The sequence below is a fragment of the Neodiprion virginianus genome, chromosome 1 (assembly GCF_021901495.1).
Source record: "Neodiprion virginianus isolate iyNeoVirg1 chromosome 1, iyNeoVirg1.1, whole genome shotgun sequence".
Taxonomy (NCBI): domain Eukaryota; kingdom Metazoa; phylum Arthropoda; class Insecta; order Hymenoptera; family Diprionidae; genus Neodiprion; species Neodiprion virginianus.
The window spans coordinates 29911620-29937864 of NC_060877.1; the positions used below are offsets into that span (position 1 = coordinate 29911620).

The 26245-nt window shown below is 41.2% G+C and overlaps 1 protein-coding gene across 1 annotated transcript in view; it reads left to right on the top strand.

Annotated features, from left to right (window-relative positions):
* Positions 1-12001: 12001 nt before the first annotated feature.
* LOC124301506 (uncharacterized) overlaps positions 12002-26245 on the top strand; it is a 42250-nt gene continuing 28006 nt past the window's right edge. Inside the window, exon 1 of the mRNA XM_046756650.1 lies at positions 12002-13185. Coding sequence (XP_046612606.1) covers positions 13068-13185 — 118 coding nt within the window. The 5' untranslated portion in view covers positions 12002-13067. The remainder of the gene's footprint in view (positions 13186-26245) is intronic.

Genomic DNA, 26245 nt, shown 5'->3' on the forward strand with positions numbered 1-26245 from the left:
TCAAAAAATTCACAACAACTCCACGAACATTCTAGACGAAGTAGTAAAGAACTTGAGGTACCTGACTCAAATCCCACAAGAAACCTGGCCGCTTGGTTGTCAATGCACTCATTAACTAAGCTCCAGAACTTAATCGACTACCATGTAATCCATCATTACATAGATGAGCTGTCCAATCTAGTGGGTGTAGAATGGTACTTGTAATCGAGCAATTGGCTTGCTCGTAAATTTGTTATCGTGAAAATTGTCCAAGTAACGAAGCTCGTTACGTGAAGCGTAATTACAATTTTTTAATCTTAATCCCGCAAGCAATACGAATATAATTATGACGCTTTTTAAAGATCCCGCGGAAATACGAGGGGGATATGGATTGGCTGGAAGACTTCTGACGTCACACGTGACAGCAGACGGCGCCATCTTTCAAATCTGGCGGGAAATGCGAAAAGTATAACAAGGAAAAGATTAATCTCTCCAGCTTCAGTTCGGTCAATCACTGCACGAGCAGTGAAATTTACTGCTCCGTCGAAGATGAGAGGAATCTTTGGACAAGAAAATATGTAGAAACAAGGAGTGCTCGGCAGTCGTCCGAACCGTCGCGTCGTTGCTGATGAGATATCGGATTGACGGCGACCGGGCGCCCCGCTGTTTGAGATGCGAGGCAGATCAGCCGCAGTGCGCCATCCTGGCCTCAACCCCTGCAGAAAAATACCGAGTGACGAGGATATGGTGCAGGGAGACGGAGCAAGTATCTGGCTAGCTCCGTCTTTTTCATTAATTTTGGAGCAACGCAGGTCAGGCTCATGAGGTGTAACGAACCCTTGCATGGCTAATTTACACTGGCAAACTTGTATAAATTCCGTCTGCAGCTTAATTACTTGTTTAATATTGAACGATAGAAATTAGAGGATTCATACTGACCGCGCGGATTTCTTACGTTCGCCGCGTTATAGACGGCTATCATATATTAGTGAATACACCGGAAGCGCAAAATATTGTCGGGTGTGTAAGTTGATTAAAATTCAACGCTACTGCGGCAGCGGCGTTAAACCCGAGTTTTGTGTATATCGAATGGATGTTTTCTGCACGTTGTGTGGATGTGAGTTTACGTGACTGCATTCATTCGGTTTGCGGTTAAGCGTGTTTGCCTCTGTCCGATTAAATGGAAACAAACAACCTCCACAAAACGTCACGTTGATTCAACGAAGGGACGTTTCGGTGCAAATCAGGTCGCAGATGTGAAACTTGTACGAAGTATTTGTATATATTGGCGGTGCCGAAATGTGGGCGAGTGGATCAATCCACCGGATGAAAAAGGCGCGCTGGCTATTTGCGGGAAAATTTTATTCGGATCGCATTTGCTTCGGAAACCGTTTAAGCTTGAAAAGCAAGAATTGTATATACGTAGCGGTGCGGTGTGTTTAAAATTCTTCTTCCGCAGCACCGTCTGCCAATATCGATTTTCCTTTGCTTCGCAAGAATTTAAACGCAAACGAGGCTTAACAATTTCGTACAGCGCGCTTCTTTATCGACGAGTATTGTCAACCAGTACTGCTCTCCGGATATTTCAAGCGACTGCTGAAACCAGGCCAAAACTGTCGTGTGTACTTATTCGAGGTACCGGTCGATGGATAAGTAACCGACTGCCAAGAAAATCATTTGATGATAAGTCCGTTGGTGTTATATTTAATATTTTTTTTTTGAAATTAATTACTGTCAACATTTTCATTTAAGGAACAATTTCAAGTCTTGCTTTATCAAAAACTGAAAACCCGGCGTTTTATGTACAATCGAAAAAAAATAAAAAATAACTTTCGAAAATAGAAATTAGTTTTCATCGATGTGTTGTGTGAAATATTGTAAAAACGTTTTTTGTTTTTTACTTTATATCCAATGTTGACAGCGGACGATAAGTTGCAAACATTCAAGAGACACTGATTCATCTGAAGTGAAAACAAAAAATGATGAAAAAAATTGCATTCCATGTTTTATATAACGATTAAAATCACATGTACGAGACAAACTGCGCGTTGTTGGTTACACGTGTAGTAATTATGAATTGACGCAGTGTGACGGAATTCGTTACTTTACATCTGCGATCGGAATTTGAATAATGACCCATCTGTGGGCTTTCATTTATTTACACCGTATACACAGTGTGTCGTTTGCTTTATCAAAAACCAGTGCCAGTTACCAATTAGAGCGATGCTGACGCCAGTATTTCATACATTTATTGCATATACGTATACAATGTCATTATAATGCAAACGATAAGGAGCGATGTCAAACCTCGTGTCTATATGCGTTTATACGTTAAGTACACGTGCTCGTGAAAGATTTCTTAAAAATTGCCAGACGCTATTCACGCCTGTCTATAATCAGCGCTATCGCTGCAAGTGCATAAGAAATCCTCGCCACCGCAGTTGCTTTTCATTTCATGTATCAATAAACGCGATTGTTCGCTGGACATTTATTCAACGTTGACTCGCGAACGAATGCAAGCTGTTTACGTCAGATTTTACGATCCCTTAATTCGAACCATCGGAACGAGCATAAAATGTTTCGTGATCGATTATTGCCATTGCACAAAGGTCGTCTATTGATCGAACGGATTTCGATCAAATGTTCAAGGGATATCACGTTACCTTCGATGAATCCGATATTCCCAGCTGCCCAGTTTTGTTTTGATGGTGAATTCGAGTCACTGAAAAGTGTATTAAAATATCTTTGAATCGGATCTTCTGAATTGATAACCTTTCCTGCACACCGTGGTCAAACGATGAATCGGCAGAATGAAGATGGGTAGCCTTAGCAGAGAATTAAATGGGATTACGTCATGTTTGGTCGAACAATAGTGCGGCTACACCCATCAAGCGATTTATCAATCACGCCGGAGTGAGCATAAATGAATGTGGGCTGACTAGATGCATATCTCGACTAGCTACGACATTAATGACTATCAACATCGGCTTGATGAGAATGCAACGAAGATTTGTTGCCGTCTGATTAATACATAATTACATGGGTTTAACGGCTGTTGAACTCCATTGTGTGCGACGAGCAATTAGTAACTGGAATATCGCATGTAAGCCGCAGAACGATTTTCTCCTCAGTGTCAGGCGGAGAGTTTATTAGTCCTCGCTTTGTCGACAGCGATATCGATTTGACGAACCTTATTGATTACACCTTCAATTTACACTCGGTGGTAAAACCTGCGCTTCGTAGACTCTTGCGACGTATGATTTGAACAAGTTTTACTCATTGTCAAATAGAAAACCACGGTAGTCTGCTAGGCACATGTGACTCCAACCGAGCGTTCGAAGCATGATAAAGTTGACAGTTTTATCTGCCGGAAAGATATTCAATATTTCATCGTCACTTAAGTCCGAGACTAACGAATTTTATTCTGATCAGATGATATTAAGACGGAACGAAGACGGATTAGGATTTTCCGACAGCGTGCTGCAGGAAATAATTAACACGACGAAGAGTCATTTGACAGAAGAAACGGAATTCCAATTGAGGGAAAAAAAAAATATGCAAAGATGAATTACCGTTGCGGAGAAGAAACGATCGCGCAACAACGATCTCTCTAAACATTATATACATGTATATGTATAATATAACACACAGGTATGTAAGAAAATAATGAAGCGGTGACGTGGGCTGCACACGATTCGTCGCCTGGACAGTGAAAGCGCGTAGATAATGACCGTGTAATGAAAATCTGTCGCTTTATTATATAGCTGTAACGATCGGTATTCTCATTATTCTTGTTATATCCTCACCCTAGACGCCTTACAGAGGCGTAATGATGTACGGACAATGAACGATTGGAGAAAAATACCGCACGTCTATGAAATATATAATAATACACTAATTGTAAGTGATAATCGTAACGATCCAAAGATTAAATCTCTCTCTCTCTCTCTCTCTCTCTTTCTCTCTTTCGTGATATATCCGCGCAGCTGCGCAAAGACGAGTGCACAGTAACAATTCGTGGATGGTACGTGAGTCATTAACGCACATAGAATCCGGCCGTTCTGCATGGCGGGTGCCACGCAAACAAAGTCGGCATCTCCCGCTGACCTAATTGGGAAATCCTGTGGACCGCTGTGCCGCAGATTTTAGATCGACTCAACGCCGAGTTTACCCAATTTGCAATTAATTTATCACGGGTTGCGGAAATCTGGGGTCAATCACCGATTGGGATGTTCATTCGTTTGTCAACCCTTCGATATTATTCATTATCGTACTCTCGTGATTTGAACAGGAACAGCAGTATTTTCGCTGCAACATCAGTCATGGAAGTCGAGAGAAATCAAATTCTCTCTATAGAGTGCCACGTTACTGAGGTTTATTTTGAGGCTCTGCTAACCGCCTTCAAAACTCTGAACAGTTTCGATTTCTTCCTTGACGGAAGTAGGGTCTGATCGTACATCTCGTCGTATTAATTATTTGTGACAAATGGAGGAAAATACGGCTTCGACCAGGTCGTAGGCATTCATTTTTATGGTAAAAAATTCAATTTGTCGAGCTAAAGAAAAATACTCGGGTCACGTATTACCCGCAGGGGTTCACAAAAATCATTTCACTTTATTGCTCGTCAGTAATACGTACATGGGTATATACGTATAGGTGTTATCGATGTACCGTTATTCACACAGAAACAGACTCTCTGATCGTTGTTCTAACCTTGTCATTCGTACTTAGATGACATTATTGAATTTCTCTAGTCACCTCGATTCCGGATATCGATATTTGTTTACCCAACGTTCAGAAACGCGCGACGCTATTCGTCTCGTTTTGCAGTAGAAACGCACATTGCGTGCATTATTATGCGTGCATCTCGTACCCCGGACAACTCTGGCTAAATTTGGATCACACACATGACCGGCGACTTGGTATATTCCAGCGGATAAACGGTTAGCAAATTTCAGTTTCCGTTCTTTCGCAGGAGAAGATAACAAGGCTCGGCGGATTTTTTATTGACCGTGATAAAAGACACTTGGCACTTGAAATTGACAACTTTTCGTTCGCGCCGTAGAAACGAGCGTAATTGTAATCAGTATTGCCCGATATATCATAACAACGCGGATGAATAGACACGAGACGACGGTCATGGATTGTGTGTATACAGATGGTGGTATTACTGCGGGTTATAATCGTAACCATCTATGGACGTTTCCCAGAAGAAAGGATCATACGCGTATAATGGCTGTTTTTATTTTCACTTGGAACGTGACAACTCTCGTCATCATTGTCTTCCTTGATTTACCGCGTAAACAGCAACGCTTGTATTCCCTTCGCGATTATTTCTCTTACCCGTAGCTATTATCGAGCTTATAGGTATTCAAGGCGGGTAGCTCGCTAATTTTTTCCCCCGTTAAACATTACCGCGTACTGCGGTAGCTGCAGGGAATTAAGCGTGTAAGTGCACGGATAGAACGTGTCGTGTATTACAGGCAGAGACCGGCAGCTTTCGTTTGCACCAAAGCTGAAAACTCTACGTTTCCAATGACAGGGAGCGTTGACGCCGCGCGCATACCTTTTACTTTCCATTTTCCAACGATTTATAATACCCGTAGAAAATTTATAAATAATGCATTCGCGTATTCAGAGGTACCTATGCATGTAGAATACATAGAGCGTACGTATGTAACGTATGTTACATCGTCACGGTGCGGCAGTTCTGCAAATCAATGATAAAACAGCAAATGATGTACATTTGCGAAACATATACCTTCGGGTTATTGCGATTTAACGACCGTCACTAACACCCGCGTACGATTCTAAATCGTTTTCGTACATCGAGTAGTCGATATATAATGCATCGTGTACACCGTGCGTTTGTGTATGTGACGTGTGTGTACGAGCGATTGCAAATAGGTTCGAGACAATTATTATATATAGGTACCGAGCGTTTATCGATATTGTGTTTCCGATCGAATGCCGCAAATGCCGCAGCTCGTCTCTATATCGAGATGAGCCCAAGGTACAAGCGTATATTTGGCACGTCTATTATATATTTTACTCTGCGAATATTGCACAAAGGCTTTTGTTTCGTAACGGCTTCGTTATATTTGAAATAGAAGAAGAGAAAAGAAGCGAATAAAAGTAAATAAAAAACTCATTGTCAGTCGGTTTTAACTCTCGGTCGTGTATTCACCGTTTTCCGATATTCCATGTATTCCCCATTGTCTCGACATTCAATCTCCGATGATAATTACGACGCGCATATATGCCGTAATACCTGTCGCGTTTAAAATAGAACATGATAATGGAACTGTTTTTCAAATTCGGGTGGGAAAAAAATATACGCATCTATTTTAATACGTTCGCTTTAAAATGAAAATGATTAGTTAAAATTCACCCGAAGTTCCAACTCTTTCATTGTAATTAGCTAATGACTAAAGCGCGTCTAGTCGATGCTCACGCCCGTACAATCTTTTATACATACGTTTGCAATGCACCCGGACTCGTATTTACATGTACGTGTATACATAAAAGAATCACACACGAGTTTGCGAGGCACTTCCTGACTCGTGTGAGTCAAGCGAGCTCCCCGTGACTTGAGAGCAGCGATATCGAGTTTACCAAAATTAACGAAAAAGAAAATCCTGCATCGGACTTGCCGAGCGTGCGCATTTCGCGTTTTTCTAGGCATTTTAAAATTTTTTTATAGGATTTGACAATTCTTCGAGTTGTAATGAGATGTGTAAAGAAAAAAGAAGGGTGCTTTCATTTTGTAGGATTCTGCGATCATGAAAGGTGGTCACCAACTTGGATCAGTTGAAAGAAATTATTGTTAGGTTTCTATCATCATTATTTCTTCATTAGGAACTGTCTGGTTTGTTGTATCTCGCATTGTAAAACGTAGATATAAGTTATTGTATTATTTTATGCAGCGTGTTGAACGAATCAATCTGTGTTTGATCTATTCGCGCGTGGTTTCGATATTACGTTACACACACCGTTGAAGAAATAAAGATTGTACATTCTTTCGGCAAAATCCATGATATTGGGGTGTGGCCGGCGATATTTCACTAAAACGGCCTGTTATACGTACAAGTAAATATCTCGCGGCTATTAACACCAACTGCTAAATCCCTATCGCATCTATTACAGTGCATCACTACAGCGGCGGTGAAGCCCAGCTGTATAATTTATTTTTAAACGTCTCCAATGAGTCACGTGTCCGCGGCTCAACGAACGTAGATATATATATAAAATGAGGATCGCAAGTCTGAATAAAACATATATATCGCACATCACCGACGAACGTCGAATGAGGGTGAAACCTTGATTTTAATTACCATTCAAAGCACTCTCGATTTAAGACCGCCGAACGAGTGATAACTTCGAATTCTCGTCAATATGTATAATAATTCGTAGCAATTAATTCCTGATATACGAATGGCAATCACACGGCGGGATAACAATTGTATTGTGTAGATTATTCCCGCCTTGACAATTTTTTGTTTAATTAACACACCGAACTAGGAGACAATACACGTCGAGAATGAGATCGAAGGACACTCTCGTCGTGTAATATTTCGCACCTACTATATACGCTGACAATAATTCACAGTTTGAATAATATTTCGCGACGTAAAGGCGAACAGGCAACATTTCGTTGAGTACGTATAACGTATTATTCTTATCATCATCATCGTCATCATCATCATTATTGTTGTTGTTGTTGTTGTTATTACTATTATTACACACGTTCTTCCTAAAAGCGCCGTTGACGCAGCGCTGGCGCCATCAGTGACACGTACACGGTTCATCGGAGCCCAAGAGGAAGAACTTTTACGAGGCTTGAGATCGGCGAACCGGACCGGATGACCTACGCGTTGCGTTGTTATATATAGAAAGCAGATGCGGATTTATGACCCCAACTAAGGCCATCGCGGTTTCTTGATAATCGATCTACGTATGTATTTAATTTATTACTCGCGACGGACTTTTATCTCTGCGATCAGCGACGAACCAACTAAGAACTAACCACGTTACCGAGAAAGTCTAGTGAAATGAGTATCGTTACAATAATGGTCTACATATCGTTGGACGTATAAGAAAATTGACACGGTTAATTATTCAGTGTAATTACCGTAGTTCGTAATACTTTATTTTCTGGTTATAGTATGATGGAATCCGTTTAATTAGTTAACTACGTTTTTCCGGTTGAGTGACTTTCTAACAACAATCTTGTTGCACCATCAAAATATCGCAATAGCTGTAGGAAAATATATTGCGAGTGACCACGATAAAAAAAGAATAGCAACGGTTCTGTATTTTTTTTGTTACTTCTTTCTTAGCATTTCGCTTCTCATCCATATTTTGGATATTTTGTGTACTCCAAAAAATCTGGAAAAATTCATGCATGTTCCTTAAGGCGTTTAGTTGCAGGTCCAATCGTTTGTTCTCTTGATTATTCATTTGGGAGAATCCTGCACGCGTTTTAGCATACAAAATATACACATAACAAGAAATCACGCGAGCACGAACGACTCCATGTGACAGGGTAAAGGTTAAACACCTTGCTAGATTCAGGAGATATAATAGATAAAACCTGGTGCTTCAAATTTGTTCTTTTTTCATGAAAAAGTACGCGGTATGCAGTCGGAAATTCGTAGTTTTAATTCATTGCCACGAAAAACAAATTCGACTGCAATAATAAATTTGATAACCGAACGATAAACAAGAGCTACGAGTTTGTCGGATCCAATTCCAGTTCCTGCCTCCCCTAATTCTAACATGGATAGAAAAAGCAAAGAAAGGTAAGGAAAGAGAGGGAAAAAATATGTTATATATATATAATCTCCGCAGAGTATTGTGCTAAAATCTCTATAAAATAGATTTTTTCTCCCTCCTTCTCCCTTCCTTTCTTTGCTTTTTCTTTTCCGTGCGCGTGTTTTTCTTTCGCTCTCGGTGTCCATTTCAACAATAAGAGGAATCCGCTAATACGTCGTCAGACGATACTCCGTTTGATATTCCCCTCGAATTCACTACACATACCTACATATACCTACTGCCCTGCAGTCTCCGCGTCGCCTTGCTGCAGGCTTTTGCACAACGGTGGCAGCAGTCGACGCGTGTTGGTTTAACGGCGACACTCTACAAAAAGCCTCCAATGGATCAGCTACTTTACTGCAGGGTGAGAGCTGACGATGTTTTCTCTAAGGGCCCCACCCGGCCTGCCTTTTCATTTGGGCCTCCACTTTGCTCCTTACGTCTGCCGCAGGAATGTTGCCCCGTATCGCGTTAAAGAAATCGGGCTGTACGAACCAGAGGTACTAGCCTATGTATGTAACATTTGGCAAAGTCCTATAATAAGCACTGTCCGTGGGCCCATTATTCTACATTCTATTGCTTATATAATTTGCGCGCACAACGCTATAATACGTCGTTTGACCCGCGTGCAAATATCCTACGGCTGTACGTTCCGCGATGCAGAGAAATATTTTCACCGAGGTCAAAAACTTCTCTTTACGTATCATAGATGTAGCTTATCGACATTATCCAAGGGGGTACGTGTATAATTGTTATAATTAATATTGATTACTTTCTAGAGCGTTCATAAACCTTCGACGATTTCGCACGTCGCACTACGCGGCCTTTTACTCGATGGTAATTATGTTAATAACCCCAGGTTGATCTCACTTTTACCTTAACGCGCAACGGACGACGTCGAGTGCGGGAGATTAAGCACACTGGTATGTGTAATGCATACATATACATACGTGTACAACCCATGGACAACGGGGATGTGCAATTTGCGAACACGAATCGCTGACCAAGCGAGAATCAAATGTGTCGACTTTTGCACATCACATACACACGACACTCGTCATTCTATTTACATCGTTCGGATTAATGGCCCGTAAGCTTTTACGAGAGACGTATTGCAGGTATGTAGAAAAAATTCGGTGCTCAACGATAGAGAAAGCAGGCTCGAACGTTATATCTACTCGAACGTTATATGAGGTACTTAAAATTTGAAAAAATTCTACAGTGAAAATTGACCAATGTTTGCACAATTGTGCTCGCGCGTTTGTGTGTGTCTGTGTTTTTATATGTAAGGAAAAAAGCAACGATATGTATTTATAATTTAGAAGAAAAAAAACACAGACATATATATATATATGTGTGTGTATAATACTTTCTCCGAGCATTTAGAAAAGTCGTGACCCACGATCATTCGTGTTAACCTAATTATGGATCGACTCCGTAGTTCCGATTTATGGGATGTAAAAAAAAAAAAGAAAAGAAAGCAAAAGTTTGAGAAAATTCATGACGAGGTTCAATCTCGATGAAATATGTACACCTACCAGGTAACGAAATTATAGTATCCCAACTTCGTGTAAATTACTACAGTTTTATTACACGTATACAGGTTTGTTCAACCGCCGATCAAGTGGTTTTATGTTACCCAAGTGCAGCGAGAAACGCGCGATAAACTATACCTATAAACGCGACGCAGCATGTTCAGCGATTCGCCAGTTTTTATTCACATACATACGCATACATGTATAATTTCTCGGTCACTGCCTTCGAGAGTGGTTGTCACTTGGCGAGCTTTCATATTATTATAATCACCATAGAACGACGTCTGATACTCTGTATCTCGATTCAAAATTTAGGTGTATACGTTAAATTATCTCGGCCCGAGGGCTGTAATACCTACATGCCTGTGTATTATATACGAACAAGTGGTTGTCGTATAACTTGAACAGATTCTTACGGAAATCAGAATACGTAGTTTTGTTTCATCGATCGAACTCGAGGATGTTAACTTTATTTTGTCGGTTGTATGATGATGATCGATAAACGAGTTAATGGAAACGAGCAAAATACAAACGAAGAGTGAGAATAAAGAATAAAGAATAATGAACGAAGAGTGAACTTTCAAATTTTACCGTTGGCAACAAAGCGGCTAATCAAGTTCAATTCAATCTCTGTGTCCAGACTTGAAGCGATCTATACTCACCAGGTTAATTGTAAACGTTAAATCTTTATTGTGCATTGGCGATCGCCTTCGGGTTAATTGCGAGCCAAACACTGATATTATACCGCGAGTCATAATTCTAACTAGAGTCGAATGCTGATTGTGCCGAATAGTATAAAGAACAGACGGACAGAAATAGCTGGCGATACGCGGTTCACACCTCAAGTTGAAATTTTTATCGCAGCTAGCCGATCCATATACGTATATATAACGTTGGTAAAAAAGTATGTTACACAAGTACAGGTAAAATTAAATGAAAACTTTGAATATGTAGGGCAGAAAATTGGGATAGTAACGAAAGAAAGAACACTTCAACGACCAAGTTTGTGAGAATTTTTTATGTGACAAGTACAATTAGCACATTAACAAGAAATTATTAATTACTAATAGACGGTGATAATATTATAAATTGTGCAGATGGTGGAATCGGTATTGCGAGTCTGCACTGTTATAATAATATCAACAAAAAAAAAAAATCATTCGTATCAAGAGCTAACCATACCCGTTTTTTTATACAACACACGTACCATACTTACAACTGATTTTCAAATGAAATTATACTCCAGCAGCTCTAGCTGTCATTTTGTTTGACGTAAAACACCATTCGACATCTAACAAGCTCCGCAAGCCGTCGTAGAACCAAAATAAAACGTCAAGTGTGTCAAAGAGCGGCCATTTTCATTTTGCGTCCAACAATTTTTTCGAATCCACCTGACGAATACATCGTATAAAAACGTTATTTTTCTCAATATCGCGAAACTAAAACAAAAAAACGTCGTAAACTATTCCAACGCCGAACATTTTTATCTAAGAAACAATATTCTCTCATCGAGTATTCCGTCAACACATTTTTACGTCCATAAACAAGTGACTCTCTTGATTCGCTTGCAGCAGCCGCAGCACCGAGATTCCGAGAGGGTAAGAATAAGAGGCATCGAACGTGGCTAGCAGTGGGGATAAAATCAGTTGCGGCGTGACGAAAGTCGCCGCGTCTGGTTAGTCGCTGGCAATACGCCCGCCATGGACGACGTCGAGGCGATCCGAGTTGGTCATAACTCGATCCCCGGTAAAACCGCGTGTTGCTCCTTACCGTTTCCCGATGGAGAGGATCGCGGCGGTGTGTGTAATTAAAAAAATAAATATTCTGTGCGAATTATCGTTATTTATTTACGTGGATAAACTCAGTGTCGTTGTCAATGACTGTAACAGTGTACCTCGAGTCTTTTGATTATATCGTGGATTCGCCCGTGTCGTGTAATCTCTGTGTCAATACGCGCCTCGCATTGTTCGGGTGACGGGTGTATCGATATGATTTGACTGTAAAGAATTAGGGGAAAAAACTGCGTTGCATCCGTTGTTTTAATACTGCACCGATAAGAGACCGTCCACTTCCCAGCGCGAGAGCTCATTCTCAGATATAAATCGCAGTAGGCGACCGAGTTTTCGTCCCAGTCCGGAAACCGGGTGAGAAAAGTGTTTAACGAGATAGCAAAATATACCGTATGCACACGGTTCAAGATTGTGCCTGCAGTTCGCGGAACGAACGTTAAGTTAAGGATTACGGTATAGAAAGTAGCGGGCTTGTGTCGTAACGCTGTTTAATAACAACGCGTACCTATTCAATTGTTGAATCATTCGGATAATTTGGACATGGCCAGGGAAGCTTTGGGGAATGATGAGATCGTCGTGAACGCTTCGTGTTTTCTCGTACAACTTTAGTAAGGAAGCGAGTAAAAGTTTGTACGTTACTCGGGTCGTGGAAGAATAATCAATGGTAAACCGATATCTCGCAACAAATAATCAACGGACGAACGAAGAAGAAGAAGAAGAAGATTACCGTCGGACGGTTGCGATCACGTACACAGAAAATTGAGAAGAAACGCGTCTTGTCCCACCTGGATCATTGGAACCTGTGTATTTTAATTGTGTCATCGTCGTGTCAGGGCGATCCAGTGAACGAGTTTAAACGATATGTATCGCTGAGCGAATCACTCGCGTAATTGTGAAAAAATAGTGAAGATTTTGACGAGAAAGGATTAATCGAGCATCGTTAGTCAGGATGATGATGGCTCCTCCACAAGTTGTCGGGGTGTTGTTGAAGAAGCCCGGACAACGCGAAGATTCTCTAATTCATCCCAGAGTGCCGCCGTTGGATCCACAGGAGATAAAAATTCGCGGTGAGTTATTATTTATTGTATCCATTCAACGATTCTGTTCGACTATAATTTTCACATCCGTGACGCTACCGAGGAATTGTTTCCATCCACGTGGATTGAATGTTTGACCGGAATCGAAACAGCCGTCGCAATCGGCAGATGCTCGAGGCAAAAGGCGATTAATCTCCAAGGGGAGGTTCTCGGCCCTTCTTACGATTCGTTGGTGGCCTTGCTTTGAATTTTCTTGGGTGTAACGTAAGTATGGATTTATGCAGAATTTGCGACGAACGAGAAGAAGAAGGAGAAAAGGGAGCAGAGAGAGAGGCGCCGTTGTTTCCTGTATTCTACTGTTATCGGTGATTTGTACAATCGTCTGTTAACGACTAAGCACCTGCTGGACTTGCAGAGGTCTCGATAAACTTTCGGGACTGATTTCCTGCCGATTGCAGCCAGTGATGTATACGTATATAATGCCGATAAGGCTGAATTACGTCATTTTCGATAAATTGTCTTACCTGCTTTAGATACGTGTTGAGATTGTGTGCGGTTTGAGTCGTTACTAAAGTGCGAAATCGCGATTTATGGCACTGTTCAAGTCAATATGTGTAAACAAAGCGAAACTTGGGTTATACGTTATTGCATACAAACCGAAGTTTCTGTATATACGTACTTGCTTACGATTTATCAGAGGTAACGAAATACGGACCTCCGACTTCGATGCTTCTCGGGTATCTCAATTTCAGGATATCCATAACGAAGCTGGATCGTGTGGATATCTTGTACTTTATAACGACGTGTTCAATTACTGTTTTCATGTATTAACTATCGATCAATAATATCTATATACCGCGATTCCGTTGAACAAATCAAAAGCATTCTCGTCGTCTCTTCACCCGCGAATAGCTAACAGCTGTTGGAATTTTTTTCCTCCTCGTTAACCTGCGGAAAAAGTGAATCGTTATTCGTCGATGCAACGAAAATTCGTCCGAGTTTCAGCGTCGGAACTTTCCGCTTAAGAAAATAGGTGAACGGTTATCTCGTATAAACTAATTTGCAAGAATAACGACTTCCGCGTATTTCGTTTACGCGAAAAAGGAAAAACTTGTTTTCGTACGCGCTTTGACACTAAAATGGTTTTAGTCGTCGTGTTTGACAATATCCAGGAAAGTAGCCGACTGCAGCTTTCGCCTGCAATCTCTGTACACGGTAGCAGCTCTGCGTAAGGTCACGGAAGTTTGAAAGAAAGGACCGTATGCTTCGGGTCACGAAATAGCAAACGCCCCCGATATTTCCTCTTCTCCTTTTCTCCTCGGTCCTCCTCCTTCTTCCGGTGGGATCCAGGACTCTGTTAAAATCTCCGAGATCCCCTTACGGCCTTGGTTGGTGGGTAGGCGCCTTATACGTATAGTAGGTTTTGCAAATACTAATGTGATTCCGGTATACAGCTGTGGCAGGGTCGGCTGAAACAACCCTGCGTGACATCGCATATCCAATCCAAACGAACTCCGACCGTGCGGTGCAGTTACTCACTTTCGTACGTGATTTACGAGAGTCCCTTTGCCAATCCGTGCAGGAACAATACAATGCGGATTGTGAGAGTGCCTACATTTTTAAAGTTGTGTTTGAAAAGGGTCGTGGTTGGCCAAAAATCTATGCTGTTCACCAACTTTATTGCGAGATAATATTGAGATTACACGTTACATTGAGTATTTGTCAAACTCTTTGGGAATGCGAAATAGTTAAACGAAACCATAAAATCAGATATGGATACTTTATTTCAAATTATTTAGACGACAATTATCTACTAATTTACTGAAACACTTTTTTTTTCTCATTTCAACATCGTTGTGTATTTAATTTTACAACATATTTTCAACAATATTGATTATGATCGATGAATGGCTATGTTGAATCGTTTACTGTATAAAAAAAAAAGAAAAGAAAAAGAAATTCAGTGACTTTGTAGAAAATGATAGAGTGAAATCGAACGAATCTACTAGATTTTTAACTGACTATCTTTTCTCTATCTATATCTATTAATACAAACTTTCCTAGTTTCATGCAAAAAGAAGGCCGGGAAATGTATTCCTTCCATAAATAAGGAATAAGTGATAATTCCATTACAGGTATTCGTTGTTTTTTTTGGCATCATCATTGCGTCAAACAAAACTTTTTGCTCGGTATCCGGTTTCGACATTGCATGTAGTAAAATTGCGCTGACTGCGGCATTTTATCGTCAGTTATGCGTATAGACTTCTAATAATAATAGTCAAAAATTTACATTCTACTCAGTCGGTAAAGACTGACTATAGCATTCTCAATGGTCAGTTAGCACGGTGAAAAGACACTGCGAGTGCAACATGTGCGCGTATAGCTGCTGTCAGGCCAATTTCGACCTCCGCGACCCTTCTTTTTTGTAACGGCGATGTAATAGCCGCATGTTGGGTTAGCTTTTACCAAACGCATCGGTGCGTTTGAGCGTGTCTTTTTTTTTTATTTTTTATTTATTTTACGAGGAGCATATTATGGAACTTGGGTAGGTCGCAGAAGAGCCCTTTTCTTGTACCCTTATCTGCAACGATCTTGGTTTCATTGCGATTAGCTCTCCGACAGCTGCATGCTGCCCTGCTCTAATGTTTCACAAGTCGAGTTTTGTTTAGCCTCCTGCGTTTTGAGCTACACGTATACGTATAAGCATGGAAAATCGTGTTTCCGACACGTACTGATATTTGTTTATTCATTTATCAGACTACTCGCTGCGGGTTTTGATAAATTTGTTATTTTCATTCGACGCTCTTCGATGAAAACATTTTATCCCCTCCTCTCCTTTCGACGTTTCTATGCCTTGGGTATGTATCCGGAAGTATTTTTTTTTGTTTTTCGTTGAGTATCACGTATTTAATGTTAAAATTTCCAGCGTAACGATTCGTCGTATAATAATAATAATGTTTCAGAGGTATATCAAGCGCAATGTTTGTCAAACAATTACCGAGATTATGCTAATGACCTACCCAAGTATCTCCTCGGCTTGAAATACTTATTCGTTGTGTGTGTTACGTCCAAATCCGTAAGTACGGTTGAAAAAATAAGAACAATTATCAAAACTGATATCGTTCATTGTAATCGTAGAAAACGCAGAGATTATCGTAGAAACAAATTCCTAAGAAAAATCGTCACGCGTTCAAACTCATGGCTTATAATAAAATGTGTTCGTCGTCAATTTTAGGAATTGATAATTCGAGGTTTTTGGTTCATAGAAATAGTCTCTTGGTATGTATGGTATTTAAGTGCAAACAATTCTTCCCAATTGCATGTGCAACGGAGAACCGGAAATGGTTACGGAAATTTTAAACTAACACAATCGGCCTACGGTACAGATTGTACTTCTTGTTACAACGTTGGTCGTTCTCGACGGGTGAATCAGAGATTAGAACGAAACGAAATTAGCCCGCAAGAAGAAAAGGATCATATATCCCCGAGGTTCGTATAAAATCGTCGTCGTCTGGGAATAACGTTGAACTGCAAAGAATCGTTGCACCCCGCTTGAATATTTATCGTGAGAAAACTCACCGAGCTGTAATCGTACGGAATGTTCAATCGCATTGCACCCATGGGGTTAGTAGAATAATTTTGAGTATTTTTTTTTTAACCACGTTCCAGGTTTAATCGGCATCTGAAAATCGTTGAAAATCGCTGCAGCCATTGAAACGTGAAGGAAAATTTTGTTTGTTTAATTGTGCAAAGCCTCACGTTTCGAACCCCTGAAAGATTCAATTGATTTTTACGACTTTTCCATTATTATCCTCGATTCTCCCCAAAGTGTTCGTCGTCTTCAGGTCGTCCCGCCAATGGTGGTTTACTTTTACGATTTCGTAGACCGTAGACTCGCGCACATTTGCGACGCACGCGATTATATTACCCATACGCATACTTCGGCATTTACAACGGCGTTCCCTCGCCGCGGGTCTTTTTTGAATCCTCAAATCCCCGGAGTTCCGTATCGACGGGGCGTATATGGGACTTTCAAACAGTGCCCGTCAGGCTCATATCGCCCATTCGATGCTTTCGCCGTTTTTCAAACATTCGCGAAATGTCACGGGGTCCCATAACGCCGGTGGTGGTCGGTATTGTTCGCGTGGGTCGGAGGGGCCGACTTCCTTTGACGATACATATATATATATATACATCTATATACATATATATATTCCTCTTCTTCCGCTGGACGATCGTGCTGATGAGGCAGAAATATGCTGGACACGTACGTTTAGTTTTCGCAATTGCACATTCCCTTGCTTTTCTCTATACGTAGGTATTCCTACATCCTGAATTACTATATATAGCTTCGGACTTTCCCCTTTGCCCGTGGACGATAACTTATATTATCTATTCTTTATACAACCGCAGAGATTATGTTATACGTACACTTGTCGCACAAATGTATACATGTAATAATACCTAAATGTCAAAGTATGCTGTATGCAATCGGATCATTTATTCTTGATAACATTCAATGCATAATGTGAGACAGAGTGATTTTCAACGGGGGTTTGCGAAATTCAATCGAGACAACGAGTTGGAGGTAAATTCTTAGGACGATCGGGAGATCTTGCTTGCACACCTGCCTTGCATAATAACCATCCAACGCTTTCTTTCCACGTCGCCGATTGGCGTGACATTCTGCCAATCGATAAATCCACCCACAGCCAACGAAACAATGTCGCCTTCTCCTCGCCTTTCGTGCGGCGAGTCGATATCAGACACTCGCTGGTCAATCTAGATAATTCCATGGGATCCGGTGATAGACGCGAACTGATACCTGCCTACGTAGATCCAACGTGAGCCAAGCTGGGAAAAGAAACAGAGCTCCGCCATGATCGGAAAATACTCATTGTCGTATCAGACGTTCGCCTCCGCGCTGATGTAGGGAAACGACGTCGCGCGACGACGAGGAAAAGTTTTCCATATTGGCGAACCCTCAATGTCGTCACCCTGACACTTGAGTTAATCTATTCGAGTGTGGGTATAGACGACGTCTTGGAAAATGTATGGCTGGGCGTATCTTTTTATACTTACGTAAAGGCTATACCGGTTAACCGGTGGTGTTTATCGATACGGAGGCTAGAGCCACGGGCCGTATGTTATTGCAATAACAGCTTCATCGCTCAGTAACTTTGCACTTTACTGTGTACATAAATCGCCGTATTTTAATATTCTGCGCAAACTCGACCGTCACAGTTTACGAAGGTACGCGTGAACCGAAGGGTATGATTCACTTGTCCTTGGATGTTCAGAAATCGGTTTCGCGCAGGGTTCAGGATTTTTGGGATTTAGAAAAAAAAAGAATCCTTCGATGTTTGGTGGATCGAGGATTCCAGTTGAACCTGACACTCATTCTTCCGTAAAAAATAATGCTCCTCTGGATCTTACATTATAGGAACACATTTTGCCATGGTAGGTACTGTGTACAAAAGCTGTCAGCGTTCGCCTGGGCTGGTGCGGACTCGGATCTTATACCTGCTTTAGATGCGACAGCGGACTTCTGTATGCTGGACATAAGTTCATACCTGTTACGTCGGAGACTGTAGATATGCGCGAAGGTGTGCGTGTGTGGGTATCCTAGTAACACTTGGCAATTCACGTTGTCTGCGAAACAAGCTACCGGCTAACTATAAAGTCTGCTTCAGCCTTCGCCTCGAAAACCAATCAACCGTGTTCACTCCAAGTCGTGTGCAGGTACTGGTAGACCTTCCATACCTTATACTCTTTTTGGCCTGCGATATGCCGTCTGAATCAGATCGCTGGACATTGCATGCCGGATAATCTATTCCCTCATCCGTGACGCGGTCAACTTTTAAACGAAAAGTAGATCCTCAAGTGCTTTCTGGCCCGATGTTGACCTCCGCGTGCTTGGATCCGCGTCAAAAAATCATTGCGCACTTTTATGAAGCTACGATGAATTTGAACGATTGTGGAAAAAGATTGTTGGATCATTTTCAAAAACGGTGAGAATCGTACGAAATAGTTCGACGTGTTCAAGCTCGAATCGGATCTTTTGGTGCTATTTTTAGAGCGCGAAGAGATTCCTATCGTAGTTATACGGTGGCTGGATGGTCGAGATGCGCGCTGCTTTCCGATGCGAGGCGGTGTCGTTTGACCTTTCAAAACGAACCCTAATTGCCAAATCAAATTCCATGCGCCCGGCGTATGTCTTTATTGACGCAAATCTTGGCGATATTTTTCATCCTCAACTGTCTCTGGAATGCGGTTTATATTATACGAATTGCTCGATACGGTGTCGATGTTCGAGGGTACGGGAATTCACGAATCAAAACTCGATGAATCGTTTTTATTTATTTCTTCTCGTCGTCCGGATTCCGGATCAACTTGTCGCTACTTTATATAATACATGTGTGTATGTGTGCATATGCATAACGTTAACGCCTAATGCTTCTTGACTGATATGTTTGCTTTTAGAAATGTTTTTTGTTCACCCAGATCGATTTTACGCCCGGGCGAATCGCGTGACTAAATTATTGTTAATACTAAAATTCATTGATGCAGCACGCGAGTTTCCATACAGGCACCTCGGCTCCCCATATTGGCTGCATGCATGGTAACGATGTGACTTTTACGTCGAAACGGTTCCGCCTAACTCGACGACTTCTGACACGCGATAATATATTATCGAGTCGAGTCTTTCTAATGCTTTCAGGTGAAAATAACATCAAAGAAAGCAGGTTCTATTCTCTATTTCTTTTCGTTTTCGTAACCTCCTTTTCTTGGCGTTGACTCACACCGACGTTTGAAAATTCAGGAAAATGAAAACTGTGACTATGACTTTTACAAATTTTTTCAACACGTCAGAGCCGCAGATCTGACCGAGTTGATGGATTTGATTAAAACCGTTGTAGGGAACAGCAATTTAATTACTCGGGGATTTCAGTCGTCTACACCCTGAATAATCTGTCTGTATCTCCTCTCTCCTGCAGGTATTGCAGTGCGCAATATTGATCGTTGTCAACCGAGTGCACGTAGATATATACGTTGAAGTGAAAATGCAAATGGCTGTGCACCTGCACATACATGAATCACAGTAATAATATGTTCGATTCGACGATGAGCGTGAAGTTTGCAAAAAAAAGATATAACAGCAGAGAAGTATTTTGTTTGAATCGCTTAGTCAAGCGGGTTGACATCTTTTATACGTCACGCTTCCATTGGCTAAAAATCATTGTCATTGTCCGATAGTGCACTCGATCGATCATTCAAAATCGTTGCACTGCACAGTAGCAGGATATTCGTAACTGTCACCTTCGTTTTTCACACATTATAACGATTCCAGTGATTTTCGATTGGTTTTCCCTTTGCCGTAGGCGTTTTTAAAACGTGATGTATTATTATCAAACGGAGAATGAGCGATCGGTTGTTTTCGAAAAAGAGTCAAAGCCGGTCAGTGACAGTCGCGTTAAAGCGCCAAATCGCAGCTACTGCTGCAGAAGAAGAAGAAGAAGGAGAAGGAGGAGGAGGAGGAGGCAAGGCAAGGCAAGGCAAGCACTCACTCGGTTTAAGGTATACGGGGATTCATCCACGTGTGAAGACCCAGTGAAAGGCGGCAGACGGAGACGCCTGTGACCGACATCTAAGAATCCTAACCTATCGCATTGATCGTTTCTGTGCTACAGTGCCTACCTACGGGCCCATGGCTGCAGTTACACTCCTCGCGAAAGAGAATCTCTGAAAGTCTCCGAGGCAGGCCCTCGAGCACTTGGACTATTCGGCAAGGCCCCTTCTGTATTTTCTCTCTTTCATGCCGACGAATACTCGGCAAGTTATTTCACAGACGGCGGTTTTTCTCGGGCAATACATATCTTTATATACAAGCTTGAAAATTGGCTGTACGAAAAAGCCAATTTATAAATCTGCTTCGAATTTCTCCGCACTTGCTGCGGGCGGCCAACGCGTAACACGAATTTCTGCGATATGGGAATCATTATACATTAGGGTGGTCCTTGTATGAGGTCGAAAAAAAATGTCAAATCGATTCCAAATGGTGAAAAATAAATTAATTCGTTTTATTTTTCAAGACGACGAATGATCAGACTAAGTTTAAAAAAAATAACCTCAATATTTGCACGTCATCGATTGTGATATTACGTAGCGTTGACTGAATGAATGCTAGTCTTTTGTTTCAAAATTTTTTCTCTCGGATTACGTATGATTGACAAAACGACTTTTTTCCCCACTGGAAAGAAGAATCTCACTGAATAGTCGAGATTATGGATTTTTTTTGCCTAGGAATAAGTTTGAAATAAAATTCAGTACAAAATATAGCGTATGAGCATATTTTTGAATAATTTGAAACTCTCCTCTTAAACAGGGTGACTAAGGGAATGAAATAAAAGTCTGAAAAAATTGAGGATTTTTTTTTACCTCATACAAGGACCACCCTGTTATACATATAACTTATTTGAAAATATATTACAAGTATCCACAAACGAACACATTTCGTCTGCCATTTGTTTGGTTTTAATGTAAGTTTGATTATAGACGTTCCTTGTTCGGCATTCGGTTCCGTACCTACTTAACTACGTAGATCTTTAATAATATGCAACGTTTATAATTTCACTCTGGAATTCACACACTTTATTCCATATTTCCGCAGTTTTTTTGTAAGCGCATGCTTATGTTGCGTAAGGTACGTTGGAGAGTTGGAAAGTTGAAGAAACAGTGGCATTCCGTGAATCGCTATCTCTGCACTCGAGTGTTAGAATCGAATTAAACTGTCAATTTTTTTTTTACCCAATGTGTGCAGTACGGTACGTTATACCTGATTTTATACAAGCCCCGAATTTAAACCGATCTAAATTTCTTCTCTGAAATTGCGATACGCCGTAAACAAAACTGTATGCATGATTACAAGTCCAACGGGTTACTTACGTCAAGGCTGTAAATTAACCTATGTCCATAAGTTCCCTGGCCCCGTTTCGAAGTATAAAGTAATTCCCGTTGCACCGTTCTTTCTAACTTGATGATTTCTATTAGCGTACACCGTGAATTCCGGAACTTGCAACGCGTCGGAGAAAAGTGGTTGTGAAAATTTTCCGCGAACCGGTATACAATACGACGTAGCGGTGTTAAATGGTGTTAAACGGTGTAAAACCGGACGTTCGAGGTGCGGTGACCCCCTGGAAAAATAAATCCTGAGAAAAAGAGTCACGAGGTAGTTTGACGAAAGGAAGCAATCTAGAAACGCAGAACATAGAACATAAAATCTAGGCGGGCACGTAGACCTAGAATTAGGCTACCCTGGCACACTGTTATACAGGTATGTATACGTATCGATTAACGTTTGTACCTGCTGCAACAGTTCTCCCGACTTTCTCTTGTTCTAGGTATGCATGTAACTTGTACCTAGTGTCCTGTTACTCGCTGTATACCTGCAACTGGAGTTTAAGGTACCTAAAACGTATCCGGTATTCGATTATAAACAACGTCACATTTTATCGCGGGCAAAATTTTATCTGCCCTTTGGCAGATCGTTTCTCTCGAAAAATGTACCAGCGTTAGCAAAGCTGACGAGCGCTAAGCACTTCAATCTTTTCTTTGTACTATTTAAAGCAGCCGCGGCTTACGCTAGATCTCGACCCTGTACACATAAGGTACATACGCTGTCGATATTACGAAACGCGTGCATGCGTGTATATCTTCATTTCGTTATCTTCGCGTTTGGTCGAGAGTGATGCGAACGACGGATTAACGGATAAATATAACTAATTATAGGTTCCCTAGAAGAGTGGAAATCAACCACGACTTTCCGATGTAAAGTTGTGAAATCTTCTTCGCCTCGTCGTAATTCCTACCCTCACGTTTAACTCCTCATTACGAACACCATATTCTCGAAGAGTTATCGCTTAATGTGCAGTAATACGTATACGAGCTTATTTAAGCACGTAGTTGTAGTACGACACAAATTTTTGGAAATCTTTAACCAATCTTATGGTTGTCGAAAGCCACATGCTATAATATACGGAATGCGTTTGCATAGTACAGGGTCTTTACGCGCACGCGAATTTCACGCCATTTCAAGAAGTCGTTGAATTTCATATCATCCTTGAAAATTTTCACATCATTATAATCAACGACCCATGCGTGGAAAATGTTTTTGCGTGCGATGATAGATCTCGTTGATTGGTTTTATTATTCAGCCTTGGACAAAGCTGCAGAGGCGGAGGCTGTAGTTAGTCCGTTTGCCAGTTAGGAGCATTGATGTTTTATCACGGTGAGTCGGTGGCAGGAACTTGATAGAGAGTGAGGAGATAAGTCTGTCAACGGTTGCGCTGCCTCCGCCGTTTCGGCGTGGGTGTTAATATACGTATGTGTAAGAAATATTTTCTTACTTCGTTTTTTTTTTTTTTTTTCTTCAACACGAGCGAGTGGATCGTAGACGTCTCGCCTGCATCAACGAGCTCATCGTCGGGGAACTTGTTTGTGAAGCTGTGACGAGCAACGATGGATCGGTGTAGATACCTACTTCGACTTGTGCGCGTCGCACGCGATGCAAAACTTCTCACTGTAAATCATTATTGCACAGTTGAGACTTGGCTAGTCACATTTAAGGGAAACGAGACGCAGCTTTAACGAATAGAAAAATATATATTTGGTGAATGTAGGTCAGTTTCTGAGGAATTTTATTTTTAGACACTGAGGAATCGGTGATACGGAATGACCGGGAAGCGAGAGGGAATTATCGTTTTTCGTAGAAAGACAACTTTGTCCTCATCGCGTTGTGTAAGCTGACGAATTGATCGTTGCGTCTGATTTCACTTCGGTCACGTTAGAGTCTTTCAACTCTTGAGGAATAAACACTATGTCAATATGTCAATATAAACGGAATAAATGTTTAAAATTTGAAAGCTCGAGACAGCCTGCAATTTTTATAATTACCATGACGTCTACTGTCACGCATAACGAATTAAATGTGCTAAAATGATTTTCAGAAAGTTTCAACTTTAATTTATTTCTTGTTCATAAACTTTTAATCGAGTCAGATTTTAAAATAAAATTTTCTAGCTTATTCGCTCGAGAAGGAGGATTTTTTGCCGCATGATCATCGCCGCGCTTTCCAGGATTAAAGGTCGTTAATTTTATTATACCTATCCTGAACTCTCACGTGCATGCGGCGAGACGCGTGATCCATCACGCATTTTTACCGCGACGAAAACTCGTCTTTACAGAAGACGATCGATCGAGATCGTAACCGAGGGTTCGAAGGTTGTTGGGTTGTTAATGTGTCGTTACCTCCGTAGGCTTGCTCTTGAACTCCGACCGACCACTAGGCCTACTCCGTCAAATTTTTTTATTATTTCATTTTCTCTAAACGATGCCATCTGTTGCCTCAATATGCACTAGAGAGTTGAGCGGTCGAACTTTCTGACTTCGAAAAATGTATTCCTGCGACTTTCACCTTTTGTTTTTGCCCGTATATATTGTAGCCTTTTTATTTCTCCAAACTAAGCCTCGAGCGTGATATAATGTCTATAATTTTCACCGCGGTAACTTTGAGATAAATTTTTGTAGGATATACCGTACCTATAGGTATGTACAGAAAAGAGAGAAAAATGTCGAGAAAATATTAGAATATCGAAAAATAAACGAGGCTGGTATTGGTAACTTTAATGCATCGAACACTGTCAGAAAATTCACGGTGTCGATAAAAGTCCACACCGATTACTGTATAATTAAAGGTCATCGGTGTAAATCCTTCGATTCTTGACACCAACTGGTCTTAGAATCAACACCCAAAATAGTGTGGACTTTTAACAGAATATTTTTGGTGTTACATTCAACACTGCATTTCTAACAGTGAAACGTTGAAACAGAAATGACTATTTTACACGCTTTAGAATACCTGGAGAAGATGAATTTACGAAATGTGAGTTTCTTAATGTATTATTAACAGTTTAATAAATTTCAAGTAATCCTAAAGCTAAAGAATAAGGATTTTTTTCTAGAAACGCTCCATACAAACTTCAACCTGATGAAAATAAAACGCACGAAATTTTACTCAATTCTCTTTTACGGAAATGCAGCGTGAACAGTATCCGATCAACGCCTGGCTTCTGCACAATCGACCGGCATGTTAACCCCGTTGATCTTCGACCCTGTTGTCACGAAAGTGTCGAGAGGGGAAAACGAAATAACTCGCGGAATCTCCGCGTCGTGCCACGCAAAATACCTACGACTCGAGGTTGCCAGGGTCGCCACGTGTTTCTGGGAGGAATTTCGTTTTCTCCGCTAACACGACCCTCGGGAGACCAAAAAGAGGATTCTGGATCGCGCGAGCGTGCATCAAGAACCTTGGTAGAATTAGGTGGGCAGGATGAATAGGTTCGCTTTTTCCGAAATCTGTCCTAACAACGCAGGATCAGAAATATTCCTTCGCTACGCAGTAAAGTTTATACGATTTCAGTGAACAGTAACGCGCCAATTTAAACCAACAATTTTCTTTTTACCTTTGCCTTTTTTTTTCCTCATCACCATTTTCACGCCGCTTTATTAAAATTATTGAAATTGGCTTACAGTACGTCGCAGCTTTAATATATTTCCCGCACGCTGTGCATTGCAATACGCGGATTAATTAAACTGCACTTTCTCTGTCTCTCTTTCTCTCTCTTTTTTTCTTTATCTTGCTCCCTTTTTCTCCCTCTCTCGCAAGATTGTAACGAGCACTCGGCGGCGAGCGAAATACATGCCGCTACGGCGTTGTCCGTATATAATAAGCCAAGTCACAAGTGGATATAATTAGACAGAGCTCTCTATCTCGCGTGTGGGGGATGAGAAGGAGAGACGATGGGCGATGAGAGTCCGACGAGAGAAAGAAAGAAAGAGAGAGAGGAGGTCAGGACGTTGCACCGTTGGCTCTGACCCAGTGTCTTCACAGCCTCCAGCGGTCCAGCGCTTCTCCGATTCGGCCCGAGGCTTGCCAGCTTCTCTAGCGAAAGAGAGAGAATTAGAGAGGAGAGACAGAGAGCAGACGTCAAAGTGTATCAAGGACTTTATACTAGTCGTTCCATTTGGCGAT